At 52.4% G+C, this 15,732-nt stretch overlaps 1 protein-coding gene across 2 annotated transcripts in view; it reads right to left on the bottom strand.

Annotated features, from left to right (window-relative positions):
- LAMC3 (laminin subunit gamma 3) overlaps positions 1–13,730 on the bottom strand; it is a 58,309-nt gene extending 44,579 nt beyond the window's left edge. The window contains exon 1 of one of the 2 annotated variants that reach the window (XM_074362418.1): positions 13,278–13,730. In XM_074362418.1, coding sequence (XP_074218519.1) covers positions 13,278–13,650 — 373 coding nt within the window. In that variant the 5' untranslated portion in view covers positions 13,651–13,730. The remainder of the gene's footprint in view (positions 1–13,277) is intronic. The other variant, XM_074362417.1, reaches the window with a different exon arrangement.
- Positions 13,731–15,732: the final 2,002 nt, after the last annotated feature.

Below are 15,732 nucleotides of genomic sequence, written 5' to 3'. Positions count from 1 at the left end.
TTTACAGAAGGGAAGGGAGAGTCAGAATCCTGGTCCAGGAAGAGCAGAACGGCTGTGCTGCATAAACTGTCCTGGATGGATGGATTGTTAGAGGCTGCCTGGAGCACCGAGCTGGGTGTGCTGTGATCAATCAGTGATGCCTGTCAGGGACACTGGAAAGGACCATGCTGGTGCGCTTCCCAGGTATTTACCATCCCTTATCTAGGCCAATTGGCCTCCCTGCACAGGAATCTGCAGTGTAACACCCCTGACAGGCAGCCATCTCTTTCTGCTCAAATATCTCCAGCACTGGGATGTTGCCATATCCTGAAGAAGACTGCTCTACCGTTAGAAAGTTGTATGCCAACAAAGCCAAACCTTCCACTTGTGTCATTCGGTCTGATTGCCTCCCAGTGATTTCAGACCCTTGAAGTCCGGAGACATGCCTGTTTCAAGCCAGCCTAACCCTAATACAATCCTCCTGGCCCCTCTATTCCACTGAATTCCTCCTGCTTCCACTGAATTTCTCTTCCATCCGAATTTCCCAAGAGCAGTCTACATCTGTTGGCCCCACGACCTCACCTCCCAACTTAACCCTCAGCCCAGTGTAATTCAGCTTCTACTAGCCGCTCGACAGAAATTGCTCTTACAAAGCCTCCTCACCAACAGCCCCCTGTGGCCACATGCAGGAGGCCCCTTGCCTTACTTCCTGGGCCACGGATCATGCCTGTTATCTTGGAAGCCCCCTCCCCCAGGCAGGCCTCCGTGCAGCCCACCCTCCTGGCCCTGCCTCCTGGGTCTTGCTCCTGGGCTGCTCCTCCTGGCCCCCCGGATCCCCTCCTTGGCCCCCTCTGCACACTGCCCCCTCCCCCAGTGGCCTCTTCTCTCCATCTGCTTTAGTCCTGCTCCCCTCCCCCATGCTGCTGACATCAAGATGGGGGGTCTTCTAGCCTCAGGCACCCACCCTGCCCACCTTCCTGCCCAGCTGCCACCATCAGGACCCAGGAGTGCTCACGACAGTGATCCCAGATCCACCACAATTACTCAGAGCTGTACTGGGAGGCCGGGATGGGAAGGGGGATGAGGGTGGGGAGCAGGGCGGGTGGGGAGGACTGAATCCTGTAGCCTCATCTGCCCACACAGGTGTCAGCAATCAATGACTAAGAACAGACAAACCAATGGATGAATAAATGAATGAATGAATGAATGAATCACCAACGGAGGCAGCCCTCCCAAAGGCTGTAGCATTAGCAGTCAACTCATTCCCCAGAGCAGCACAGAGCTTGTTCACTCCCCCTTCCAGTGTCCGCTTTCTTCCCTCTGGACACTCTGCCCTTGGTCTCAGATACCCCGGGAGGCCTGGACCGCGGCTGCCACCTCTGTCACCATCCAAAGGATTCCTTATGCACTGAGGGGAAGCCACTTCAATCCTCTGTCTAAACATCTTAGCCCTATGTAAGAGCTGAAACTATAAAACCCTTGGGGAAAAAATTAGGAGTAAATCTTCATGACTTGGGTTAGGCAGAGCCTTCTTAGATGTGACGCCAAAAGCACAAGGGACAAAAGAAAAAGGAGATAAATTGGCGGGGAGGGTATAGCTTAGAGGTAGAGCGCATGCTTCGCATGCGTGAGGTCCTGAGTTCAGTCCCCAGCACCTCCATTAGAAAAAAGGATGCATCACAAAAATTGTGGTGGTGGTTTCATGGGTGTGACATACGTGTGGCTCACTGTACAGGAACCGTACCACAATAAAGGCGTTAAAAAATAAAAATAAGATTAGATTGTAAAAAATATAAACAAAAGTTTTTAAGAAAATAAAGATGAACAGAACTTCATCGAAATAAAAATGTTTATGCTTCTAAAGACACCATTGAGAAAATGAAAAGCCAACCCACAGAATAGAGAATATTTGCAGAGCAGAGATCTGACAAGGGGTTTAACGAGAATTGATAAAGAATTCTTACAGCTAAAAAATAAAAAGGCAAACAAGCCAATTAAAAAATGGGCAAAAGATCTGCATAGACATTTCTCCAAGGAGACACTCAAATGGTCCCTGAGCACAAGAGAAGACGCCCAGCATCTCCAGCCATTGGGGAAACGCAGACCAAAACCACAGCGAGATCCCACTCCCCTTCAATGGACGTCGTTAAAAAGACACATAAAACAAGTGTTGGTGGGATGTGGAGAAACTGGAACCCTCGGACACAGCTGGTGAAAAATGTGAACAATGCAGCTGCTCTGGAAAACAGTCTTGTGGTTTCTCAAAAGGTTAAACACAGCATCACCCTATGACTCAGCAGTCTTCCTCCTAAGCATATACCCAAGCGAAATGAAAACACATGTCCTCACGAACGCTTGGACACAATGTTCACAGCGGCAGGACTCAAATATACACGGAGCCAAAACAACTCTAGTGTTCGTCAACAGATAAATGAATAAATTGAGCTATCTCAGACGACGGAATACTATTCGGCAAGAAAAAGGAATGAAATACTGACATGTGCTACCATGTGGATTAAACTGAACAATGTTATGATAAATAGAAGAAGCTGACCACAAAGACTGCATAGTGTTTGATTCTTTCTATATTAAATGTCCTGAATAGGCAAGTCTGTAAAGACAGAAAGTAGATGAGTGGTTGATGGGGTCCGGGGGTGGGTAGAGACTGGGTGGGGTGACTGCTAATGGGCACCAGGTTTATTTTGGGAGTGATGACAACATTCAAAAACGGATTGGGGTGGTGCACGTACAACTCTGTGAATAATACTAAAAACCACTGAATTGTACACTTGAATTGGATGAATTTTTCTCCATAAAGCTGCTATATATTTTTTAAATAAATTTTATTGGTTCTTAAGAGTTATGAATACACATAAATGTCTAGTCTTAAAAGTCAGGAAATGTAAATTAAATTATTGAAGTGTAGTTGATTTACAATGTTAGTTTCAGGTGTACAGCAAAGTGATTTAGTTACATAAATACTTACATATATATTTTCTTTTCAGATTCTTTTCCATTGTATGTTATTACAAGAAACTGAATATAGTTCCCTGTGCCATACAGTAGGTCCCTGTTGTTTATCTATTTTATATATATTAATGTGTATCTCTTAATTCCCAACCCCTAATTTATCCCTCTCTGCCCTTTCCCCTTTGGTAACCATAGTTTGTTTTCTATGACCATGAGTCTGTTTTTGGTTTGTAAATAGGATTTGTATCATGTTTTTTTAGATTCCACATATAAGTGATACACGATATTTGTTTTTGTCTGACTTAACCTCACTCAATATGATAATCTCTAGGTCCATCCATGTTGCTGCAAATGGCATTATTTCATTCTTTTTTGTGGCTAAGTAATATTCCATTGTGTGTGTGTGTATACACACACCACATCTTTATCCAGTCATCTGTTGATGGACATTTAGGATGTTTCCATGCCTTGGCAACTGTAAATAGTGCTGCTATGAACATTGGGGTGCAAGTGTCTTTTTGAATTATAGTTTTCTCTGGATATATGCCCGGGAGTGGGATTGCTGGATCATATGGTATAACATATAAAGATATATATTTATTTAAAAATTGGTCCTCACATCCATTAGGATGGCTATTATTTTTAAAAAAACAGGTAATAATAACAAGCATTGGTGAGGGTGTAGAGACGTTGGAACTCTCGTGCACTGTTAGTAGGAGTGTAAAATGGTGCATTTGCTATGAAAAACAGTTTGGCGGTTCCTCAAAAAATTAAAAATAGAATTACCATATGATCCAGCAATTCCACTACTGAGTATATGCCCCAGAGAACTGAAAGCAGGACCTTGAGGAAATATTTGGACACACATGTTCACAGTAGCATTATTCACAATAGCCAAGAGGTAGAAGCAACCCAAGTGTCCATCGACAGATGGTGAATAAACAAAATGTGGTCTATTCACACAATGAAATATTATTCAGCCTTGAAAAGGAAGGAAATTCTGACACACAATACAACATGGATGAAACCTGAGGACATTATGCTAAGCAAAATAAGCCAGATACAAAAGGATTAATCCTGTATGATTCCACTTCCGCGAGGTCCCTAGAGTAGTCAAAGTCACAGAGACAGACAGTGGAATGGTGGGTGCCAGGGGCTTGGGGAGGCCGAGGAACGGGAGTTAGTGTTTAATGTGGACACAGTTTATTTGGGAAAACGAAAAAGTTCTGTGAGTGGATGGTGGTGAAGGCTTCATAGCAACGTGAATGGATGTACTGCACACCAGTGAACTGCCCACTTAAAGATGGCTAAGATAATACATTTTCTGTTATGTGTATTTTACCACAATAAAAGAAAAATTGGGGGAAATGCAAATATATTGGCCCCTTGGGGATGCAGTTTGGCGACACAATGAAGAGCCATAAAAACATCAAGGAGTTTTTTACAATGGGGAAAAAACTGCGACCATAAGGGTTCAATAAATTGTAATTAGGTATTTATTTATTTATCTTTTTTAGTGGAGGTGCTGGGGATTGAACCCAGGACCTTGTGCATGCTAGGCATGCGCTCTACCACTAGGTTATACCCTCCCCTCCCAGGTTCAATAAACTGTAGGGCATGATGCGGGGAGCTCAGTGGTAGAGTGAGTGCTTAGCATGTGGGAGGTCCTGGGTTCAATTCCCCATACCTCCACTTAAAAAAACATATATATATATATATATATATACTTATACACATATAAATAACCTAATTACGCCCCCAACAAAGAATTAAAATTTTTTTAAAAAAGAAAAAAGTTATAGGGCATAAACTCACAGGATGATTGAAACCACTGGAACAGTTGACCACGAGTCTGTAATACACGGGAAAGCTAGAGTCAAAATGTTGAATGGGAAAAAAAAAAGACACAAGATCTTACGTTTAGAATCATCAGATTATGTTTAAAAATCCCTAAAGAACAGGCAGAAAAGAACAACATCAAATGAATAAGCCTGGCTGTCCTCAGGGCAGAGGACTCGGAGTGACTTTTCTTCCCTTTACAGTTGTTATGCATTTTTCCCAACTTTTTCTCACAAAGCTTGTTCTCATTTAAAAACTGGAGAAAACACAATTTTTTCTTTTTTAACTTTCAAAAGCAACCGCCTTGCCACGTTCTGTTTTAAGATGTTTTTCAGTTACATTGCAGCACAGCTTGGCATTGGAACTCCGAGTCCCTTAAAAGAAAGCATATGTCACCAATGGAGCTGGTGTCTGGGGCGGCCGCTTCAGTTCTGAGCAGGCATCAGGCCTTGGAACCAGGTGGGGCCTTGCCCCAGATGTACATTCACCAAAGGATGCTGCGTGGAGGCTACCGCACAGGTCCACGGCCCAGACTCCCCTGTAAACATCTAGCAGCCAGACACCTCGCGGGAGGGGAGCTTGGAGCCACTTAAAAGGTAGCTGGCAGCTAGAAGCGTGATTGGAAAAAGGCAGTCACCGGGATTTCATGCAAACGAGCAACATCACACGCTAGGAAACACTGCGGCTTCGCCCTCTCTTTGCCGGGCCAGGAGAAGGCCCAGGAACATCACAGAGGCACGGCAGGGACTTTCTGTTACAAGAGTTAATTAGAAGGGCTAAGAAAGCAACTTAATCCCTGCTTTGTGATGAAAAGGTTTCTGCCAAAGGCAACCTGAAGGCTGGGGAATGAACTGGCCCTGGAGATCTTCTAAACAGCGACAAGAATTAAATTTGCAGCCTCAACCCAGACCCTTGCAAACTCCAGGGGCCAAGGAGGGTTCAGGGTGATTGAGACAAGTGTGCCCCCGTCAGGAACGCAGGGTCAAAACATCATCCCCAACTGTTAACTGGGGAGTGACAGTGCTTGGGACCACATGGATCTCACCTCCTGGACACCCAACGGGCTGTTCCCTCTGCCTGGAATGCTATTCCCTCTGTTCCTCACCTGGCTGGCTCCATGCATCCCTGTTCATCCCAGTGGCTTAGCAGACTGACCACACACCCCAGCCTGAGCCCTTTCTCCCACTTTCCCTGATGGCTACTCATTTTTGGAGCTGTGGGTTTGGGTGCCTCACTGGTGCTCCCCAGCTGCCCCAGGCCTCTTCACCCTGTTCTGTAAAGAGCTGCCCATCTCTTCCACTAGTCTATGACCTCCTTGGGACAGGGACTGTGAATCCTCAGAGCTGAGCATAGTGCCTGGCACACAGTAGGTGCTCAATAAATGCATGGCAGATAAAGCATGATTTGTACCCTCCCAGTTAGAATCCAGTGAGCAAGTTGAGACAGGCAGGCCTGACAGCACGGCTGAGGCCGTCACAGTGCTTGTGCAAGTCACAGTCCCCGAATGAGTCTGTTTAATAGCAGTCAGCATTTAGTGAGCAACTTCTATGTGCCAGGCACCTTGTTAAGTGCTCCTTGTACAGTGAGTCTCAGAGCTCCCCAAACAGTTGCATCACTGTGCACATTTTACTAAGAAGAAGCCTGAGGCTCAGGCAGGAAAAAGGGACTCACCCAGCGTCATGGAGCTGAGTCTCTACTCGACCGCAGGCTTGTCTGCCCCAAAGTCACCGAACCAGACACTCCCACATCCAATGCTCTGTGGGTGCCCAGAGAGAAGGGGCTGCCCAGGAAGGGGGTGCTGGAGCCCAAGAAGACTGCAGAGGTCACCCAAGCCAGGCACTGTGCTCAGCTCTGAGGATTCACAGCCCCTGTCCCAAGGGGGTCCCAGACCAGTGGGACAGATGGGCGGGTCTTTACAGAACAGGTGAAGAGGCCGGGGGCAGCTGGGGAGCACCAGCGAGGCACCCAAACCCACAGTGCCAAGGATGCACAGCCGTTAGGAGCACCAAGCCATGGCCTCTCCAGCCAGCTGGGACATACCGCCTGTCAGGAATGACACCAGGGCGGTCAGACCCAGGCCGGCCCACATCCGGCACTGATTGAGCAGAATGAGCTCCCAAGGAGAGGCTTATTTTGGGAAAATGGTAACAAAACAAAGCCCTTTAATTGGAGCCATCTGGGGAGCAGTGGCCTGGGGGGGTGGGGCTGGAGGGGGCAGGGTGGGGAGCTGAGCTGGAAATGTGTGGGCGAGGCTGCCCTGCCCACTGCGGGCATGAGAACCAGGTGGGGAGAGCCGCTCCCAGCCTGCAGCGGGATCACAGCAGGGCTCCTTGGTCCCATCACCTGCCCAGCCGCTGTTCCTGTCCTCTCCCATTAGGGCTCTTGGCAGTTTAAGGCTCAGTGAATCCCTGCGAAGAGCTGGGGAAGCCCCATGACCACAACGCCAGACACCACGGGAGGCTGGCTGCATCAGGGCTGGGCCCATGACAATTCTCTCATCCTCGGGCCAAGAGTTTACACCCCAAATATGGATCAAGATTGTCAAGCCTATTGTCTAAGCTGGGGAAGGCTAACAGGTTTCATCTGATTGATTATTGCCCAGGGCTCCGTGTTAAGAAGGATTCTGAGGTCCAGTCTGAACTGAGCCGTGACTGAAATGTGCAACCTACAAGCTTGCAAAGAGAGATGGCAGGGCATTCAAGGCCAGTGCAACACATCAGGGAGCAGATGAGGGGATGAGTGGGAATGACGGAGAGGAAGCAAAGACAAAGAACATTCTAGACAACGATCTAGTCACCTGGTGAATGCTCAAGTCAAGGGCTGAGGAGGGAAGAACTGCAACTGGTTCCCGAGCTTCTCGCTTCAGTGCATGGAGACATGAGGTGGGGAAGAAGGGTGCCTTTACTCTTTAATGTTAAATATACATAACATAAAATTTACCATCTTAATCATTTTGAGTGCGTGGTTCACGAGTATCAAGCACATTCACACTGTTTTGCGACCGCCGTCACCATCCGTCTCCAGGATCCTTTTTGTCTTCCCCAACGGAAACTGTCCCCGTTAAACAACTCTTCATCCCCTCTGCCCTCAGCCCTGGGCAACCACCATTCTACTTTGTCTCTATGAATCTGACGCTTAAGTACCTCATATAAGGAGAATCATATAGTGTTTATCTTTCTGTGTCTGGCTTATTTCACCGAGCATAATGTCTTCCAGGTTCATCCATGCTGCAGGAGGTGTCAGAATCGCCTTCCTTTTTAAGGCTGAATAATGTTCCTCCGTCTGGCTATGCCACATTTTGCTTATCATTCATCAGCAGACACTCGAGTTGCTTCCAGTCTCTACTGTTCTGGATAACGCTGCTACGAACATGAGTGCCTTTACTTTTGGTCCCTCACTTTGAGGCCCCTGTGTGACATCCAACGGCTGACTCTCAGGAGAATGCTCGAATGACCCAGTCAAGGGCTCAGGGGTAGACTGAGCGAGAGGTGCAGGCCCCAGAGATCGACCATGATCCCAAAAGGCAAAGCCAGGGGTGTGAGATGGTGGCAGGGCTGGCAGGGAGATGAGGGGATGGGAGGTGGGTGAAGTGGCTGGAGCCTGGGGCATGCAGGTGAGGGGGCCGGCCCAGGAGGGAGGGGTGGGGACACAGCTTAGGAGTTTGCCATGTACCTGGAAGGCTGGTAAGTCACTCATTCATGCATTCATTCACTCATTCCCTGGAGTGAGAACTTCCTGGAGGAAATATGGTATAGCCAGGACGTGCTGGGGTCCAAATCCCAACTCCACTGCTTTACCCAAGCTCTGTGGCCTTGGGCTAAAATTCCTAACCTGCCTTGGGTGAACTGGGCAAGTGTCTTGAATGTAGTGACTCAGTTTCCCCATTTGCAAAATGGGCTTTGCAGTAAGAGGGCTTAATGAGTAAACAGCCCCCGGCCTGTAGCTTGCACAGGACTAAGTGCTAACTTACTCCCTTCACTGGCCCACCCAACAGCACCACTGCGCAGGGGGCCCTGCACTGGACGCCGGGACAGCTGTGAAAACAGGCGTCCCCTCTGCAGCTCGGAGCTAGGGAGGGACACAAACCAACCAAAAGCTCATGGTCATGATCTAGACTGTGACAAGGCAAGGCAGGGGGACGCCAGGATGCAAAGGCAGACCCTCTGTCCAATCCTGGGGGCCGGGGCTTCGTGGAGGAGGTCACCTCAAAGCTTCGTGGGGCAGGTAGAAGCTTGTCCACTGTTACATCCCCGGGGGGGTCTGGGGCATACGATTGTTTTGTTTACGGATGAGATCCAGAGAAGTTCCGCCAGGAGAGGGCAGGAGGAGAAAGGGTGCCGGGCAGACGCAACAGCAAAAGCAAAAACTGGGAGGAGAGAGGCAGCCTCGGCCCACCCTCGGCCCTGCTGAAGGGCACTGGGCGCAGCCAGATTGGGAGGCGACGGAGGCCGATTCGGAGGCCGCCTGCATCCTTCAGGGGCTTTGGAACATCTCACTGCTGCCACTGCCGAGTCCGTCCCGAGAAGCCCCGAGAGGGGGAAGGTGGCCAGGGCCAGCTGGGCCCAGGGCCACGGGGGGCTGCTTCTGTGGTTGAGGCTAATCAGGTCCACTGCCTTGACCTCCTAACCTTGCTGGGGCCCAGCATTCCAGCCAGAACCCCCAGGGAGAAGGAAGGAGGACTTGGCCCCCCAGCACTGGCCTCGTCCAACGCAAACACGGCCGCCCACTCGACAGGAAGACGCAACAGAGCCAAAGCTCAGGAGACCCAGCTGGCGTCGGGCTCCGCAGGGGCCGGCAGGTCCTCCCGACGCCGGGCTCCCACCGGGCCAGGCCCTGCTGTCCTCCTAGCCAGGCCGTGCGGGTCCAAGGACACACAGAGCGGCCTCCTGGCTCCTCAGGTGCTGTCCCCTTGACCTGGAATGTCCTTCACTCTTCTGTCCACTCCTGCCACCCTTTGGATCTCTGTGAGGCCCACGTACCCCGCATGTGTTCCCAGGGCATACATCCTTACCCACATCATTCCCAGGCCTGGCTCATCTTCTGAGGGGCCACACCCCAAGGCTGGCATCGCCAAGGCCCTGTGAGCACGGAGCACACACTGAAAGGATGCGGAGAGGGACCAGCCCTGCACACGGGTGGTGCCCAGCCAGGACCTGGGGCTGGAGGGAAGTTGGCAGGAGCCCACCCACCTTAATCCTGCAATGTCCCCCTCACTCAAGAGCTCAGAATTCAGGGTCTTTCCAGGAGATTCTCAGAAATCCAAAAAAGTGGACAAGCAGGAATGGAGATTCCACCTAGCCTGGCCAAAAGCCAAGGCTGCGAATGGCCTGACCTGGACACTTAACCACCCCCAGGCGCAGAGCCCTGTGATGAGGGACCCAGGGTCTCTCATTTATTGGCCATGGGACCCTGGGCAATTGATTTCATCCTCAAAGCCTCAGTTTCTCTGTCCATAAAAGAACAAATGATGCTGGAATGGGGCGCTGACTTAGTGGGGTTCTGAGCACATGGTGAGAACCTCCTGAAGAGTGTCTGTCACTCCTGATGACCAGCCACCACCCCTACGCCCCTCACCGGCCACCAGGCCCCAGCCCGCCTGCTTCCCAGGGCCTCAGTGGAGGGTTTGGAGCCGCCAGACCCCGCTGCTGCCTTTCATCCCAGACAGGAAGGCTCAGCTTAGTGCTGGACTCTGGGATTTGGAACAGATGTCTGCGAGCTCACAGGGGGCTGGGAAAGCAGCGACCTCCATCCAGGGCTGACTGGCCGCCTCTCCCTCCCCTGTCCCTCACCCTGGTCCCTCCCGGAGACCCAGGCCAGAGCTGAAGCCCACTGTCCCCTCCCAGGAACGTCAAGCGGGGAGGGATGGAGCCAGCAGAGGCAGTCTGAGGGCTTGGAGAGGCTCCCTGGCCCATGTGAAGGTCGGGCCTCCACTGGGAATACCCTGGTGACCCCAGACCTCTTCTTCCCCCAATATGATGCAATCCATGGCTCAGCACGGAGAAAACCAAAGTGGAATGAAACCCCAAACGGGCCAAGTCTGGGGCTGTGGTGGCTCCCCGGCACCCCTCGTGCATAAACAGAACCCAGGGTCAGGACGTCTCTCGGCAGCCAGCTTGGCAAACATTTCTCAATCCCTTCAGAAGAAGCCACCCCAAGGGGACCCTTAGCCTGAGCCACTCTCAGCAGATCACGCTGGCCACACACAAGGACCGTCCCAGCTCCTGTAAGGGCTTGCCCAACATGAGCTCATGAGACCTGGACAACCACCCCGGAAGGTGACGACGCTTACCCCACTGGATGGGGAGGAAACTGAGGCATGGAGAGGAGGTGGCGTTTGCCCAGCGAATGGCTCTGCGGGCCTGAGTCCAAAGCTGCATTGTGTCTTCTATCCTATTCTGTGTCCCAGAGCAGGTAAGCGAGAACCCTGAGCTGGTCCCAGGGTGCAGGATGGAGGAGGTGACATTGTCATTCATTCATTCATTCATTCATTCACTGCGCACACACTTCCGGGGTCCCTCCTACAGGCCTGGTGCTCCCCAACACCATGGGAAGGATATGGCTGGGTGTGTGTGTGTCAGCGTGAGTGTGTGGATGTGAGAGTGTGAGGCTGTGTATGTGTGAGTTTGAGTGTGTGTGAATCTGTGAATATGTGTGAGTGACAGTGTTTGTGAGGTCTTGGCCCCACACTCACAGCGCCAGGTCTGAGCCTCAAGTCCCTGGTTACAGGACGAAAACCGCCCAGCTTCTGGGCCTTCTAGGCAGAGTTCAGGGCTGCACCGCACACAGCTGCAGACTGGGCACGCGGCGCAACTATGGGAGCTGCCCCGAATCCAAACACCCGGATGCTTCCCCGGCCCCCCTACCCTGTGTGCCTGGCCTGAGCCCCTTGCCCGCCCCAGGTTCCACCCACACAAGCAACACATCAGCCAAACCCCCACCCTCTGTCATGGAACAGCCTGTCTCTCCACTGCCCCCACCCTGTCCCAGATTCCTTCCCCTGTGGCCTTGGGGTCCTGCCAGCCCCAGCCAGCCAGCTCCCCCAGCCTCCCTGCCCCCACTGGCTTCCTGTCGCCCTCCTGGGTAGAGACTCTGTCCCATCCCATCAACAAGCCCCACCTAGTGGACCTGACATGTCGATCAGAGGTGACAAGGCCCCAGGCAACCAAGCTTTTTGGGGTGGCAGTTGGCACCATTACTGGCTTGCTCTGCCTAGAAGCTTCAGTGTCCCCTCCCCCCCCACTTCAGTGTCATTTCCCAGCCTTCCCCAAGGCACTGTTACCCAGAACTAGGAAGAGCCAACTCTACTGATGGGTGGAACTCACGTCAAGGAGTCTATGCTCTGATCTTGGATATATACTGATGTCAATATCACCTGGCAGCTGTGTGTCTTTGGGCAAAAGACTTAACTTCTCTGAACCTCAACTGTTTCACTTGAAAAATAGGGATACAGTCCCATAATTCCTTATCCAAACTGTTTGGCTCCAGATGTAATTTGGAATTCAGAACTTTTCAGAGTTTACAGAGATGATGCCGTCCTTATAGCACAGACTGTGTTAACACACCCGGCCGGGTCTGGGGCCAACAGCCACATTCAAAGAACATCTCAGTAACAAAATGTATGAACATTCACTCCAGGATCAAGGAGGTCTATAAACAGCCTCAGGCCAGCTTGAGCAACCAAAATGAGTTATAAAAACACTTGAGTTTTCAAGCTTTGGGAAATTTTGAACCCACAGATCAGGGAGAGTGGATGGGTGGAAACAGCCCCTCCTGGAAAAAGTCATGGAGGCTGTAACAGTTAAGATGCCTAGCTCAGTGCCTGGCACATCAAAGGGGCCCAAGGAGGACCTGGACTGGGCTGGACTTGGCAGGGAGGAGGCAATCCCGTTCCCTGCAATGGGGGAGGTGCCAGGGGTAAAGTGCTGGGTCCAGACTCAGGATTCTGATTCCCAGGGAATCTAGGAGCTCCTGCACCTTGGCGTGGGACATCCGGTCCAGTTACCCAACGCCCGGGTGAAACTTGGCTCCTGCCCTGAGGGCTACAGCTTTCCAGTGGTGAACGGTGGCTGCTGTCCCCAAGAACACTCCCAGGGACTACACACAGCCTCAGGGATTCACAGAACCCCCAAAGGCAACCAGTTGACCCAAGATTAGGAGCTCTTGACCCAGAGAGCAGACTAATTCAGCCCCTGGTGGTCACCTCCCTCCTTTCCCTGCAATAGCTCTGGGTCCAGGATGAACAACCATTACAGAGCATCCTCCTTGCACCCAGATCCACCGCTCTGTAAAGGGCTCCCGGGAAACTTCCCGCCTCTCCCAGCCCCAAGGGCCACCCATCAGTCTATCCTTCCAGATGGTGGAGAGCACAGGTCCCGTTCCTGAGCACCCCCCACCCAATATCTGGATCCTACAGTCAACCCGGGGCTGCAGCCTCTTGCCTCCAGCCCGGGACGAGGTGGGTTGTGGCGGTGCCCGGAGCCCGCGCTTACCCAGGCGGAGGGTGATGTTGACCGAGGTGGGGTACTGCACGCCGAAGGCCATGGACGGGCTCTGCCACCAGGTGCTGTCGTCCTGGCTGTGGAAGTCGGTGAGGTAGGAGGCGTTGTGGTGGAGCCTGGGGTTGGCGGCGTCGCAGCGCTGGCACTGCGTGCCCGCGCCCTGGGCGCCCACGTGCGGGCAGAAGTCCTCGGGCGGGCTGCCGCACGTGTGCGAGGCTTCCGCCAGCCGGCCGAACGCCGCGTTCTCGAACACCGGCAGGCAGCGCTGCGGGCGCCCCGCGCCGTCGTAGCACACGCCCATGCCCGCGCCGCCCGCCCGCGGCGCCAGGAGCGCCAGGCCCAGCAGGAGCGCGGCCGCCGCCATGGTCAAGGGCACCGACGCCCCTGCGCTCCGGCGGTGCGCGCCCGGCTCTACCCGCCCGCCGCGGCTCGGGCTCCGGTGGGCGCGGACCGCGCCTCCCCCGGCGGGCGGGACCCACGCGGGAGGGAGGGACGGACGGGGCAGCCGCCCCCGCCTTCCCCGATCGCTCCGTCCCGGGGCGCTCACCCCACCTGGTGGACGTGCCCGGCAGTGCCCGGCTTGCGAGTCCCCCGCAGCTGCTTTTGCCTGGCTCTTTGAGCCTCAGTGATCGCATCTGTACAACGGGATTGGTGATGACACCGGTTCATTACCGCGGTGGTGAGGTTTCGGTGGCTGCTCGTTACACGGAAACTTCTGACCAGTGCCTTTCAAGTCCTGAGATAAAAGCGGATGTGGGGGGTCTTTATCTGGTTTTTCCTGCTGCACTCTTCTCCCAGCAATAAAGTCACCCCAGGCAGGTTCCTGGGATGGTTGCTTGTGTTTCTGTTAACTCTGAAAAGCGCTTCTGCTGCTGGCTTTTCTCTGCTCTCAAAGCAGAGATTCCAACCTGATATTTGTGACCAAGGATACCTGGGCTCACCACAAACATCACGTCAAAGAGAGGCCTTCCCTATCCACTCCCCCCAGGAGATGCCCCCTTTTAATTCACTAAAATCAGTAAATCAAAGGAGAAAGCTATGTGCTCATATCAACAGATGCTAGAGAAAACACTTGATAAAACTTAGGAGCCCTTCCCAGAAAAACTCTAAGGAAAACAGGAATGAACTTCCTCAGCAGACTCAGGACTATTTCTCAGCTGCAGCCTTTGCAGCTCGGGTCCCGATGCGAGCTAGGTCCTGCCTGTCAGATGTCCTCTCTGGAGACTGGGAAGGTAGAAGTAGGTCGAGGATGGCCTCTGCGCTCCTGGTGATTTTTTTTCCTGATGGCAGGTGAGGTTACAGAGGAGGAGGCTTCCCGCAGCGGTGCGCTCCCCGTTCTCCAGCTCTGTGGGGGTTGAGAGGGCTTTGTGTGGTGGTGGCAGCAGCGGTGGCATTTTGACTCTTATTTCCATCCCTGGGTTGCAGTTACAGGTTGTGCTCCAAGAGCCTCAGGTGGTGGCAGCTTCCCATGGGGTCAGCTCGGCAGTGTCCTTGATGTCAGCACTTCCAGGTTCCCTCCATCCATCATCCCCTGAGCATGCACTTCGCTGCATTCAACCCTTCCTGTTGGAAACGCCTAAGCACTTGCCAAGTGCTTGTCCCAGAGCCCAGCATGGCAAGGGTGGAGAGAGTGGGCAATAAATTGCTATGGGGGGGGGGTATAGCTCAAGTGGTAGAGCGCATGCTTAGCATGCGTGAGGTCTTGGGTTTAACCCCCAGTATTTCCTCTAAAAATAAATAAATAAACTTAATTACACCCCCCCACAGACACACAAAATAAAAATAACTTGCTATCAGTACAATGAAGACAAGTCCTGCCCTCTGTGAGCCCTCAGTCTGGCTGAAGAAGGGGGGGGCACACTAAGAAACCACCTGATGACATTCCAAGGCTTGTTCTTGCCTGTTTTATAAGACTGGGCTGTGATCACGTGTTTTTCAGTCATTTCTTCTCAGCGAACATGCACTGTGCTGGGGCAGGGACACGGGGCGAGTTGGACACCCCCACCCCATGCCCTAGTGAGGGAGAGATGCCATATGCATTGATGTCAATGAACAGGCTGATAAGATGTAACAGAAGGTGCTGCACAGGGGGATTTGGGGTGTCGGGAGGGTGGGGTGGCTAGTTCTGCCTGCAGTTGGAAGGTGCTTCCCAGAAGAGGTGATAAGTAAAATGAGTCATAAAGGATGAGTAGGGGGAGAGCATCTCAAGCAAGAGGCACAGAACTTGCAAAGACTCAGAGGATTGAATGGCTAAGGCAAGCCTGTTGTGTGTTTGCAGCTCTGGATGGGGAGTTGGTCCTGGGGGGTGAGGCAGGGTGCAGAGGCCAGATGCTCTGCTGGGCACCATGGCGATGAACTGGGGCTCCGCCCTATAAAGGGCCTGCGGCTGCTGAGGGTTGTGAGTTCGTGGGGGGCCGGGGACCTCATGTCCCTCACCCTGGTGACC

The sequence above is a fragment of the Camelus bactrianus genome, chromosome 4 (assembly GCF_048773025.1).
Source record: "Camelus bactrianus isolate YW-2024 breed Bactrian camel chromosome 4, ASM4877302v1, whole genome shotgun sequence".
Classification (NCBI taxonomy): domain Eukaryota; kingdom Metazoa; phylum Chordata; class Mammalia; order Artiodactyla; family Camelidae; genus Camelus; species Camelus bactrianus.
Note: the sequence above shows the minus strand (reverse complement) of the source record. Positions and strands in the feature narration are given on the sequence as shown.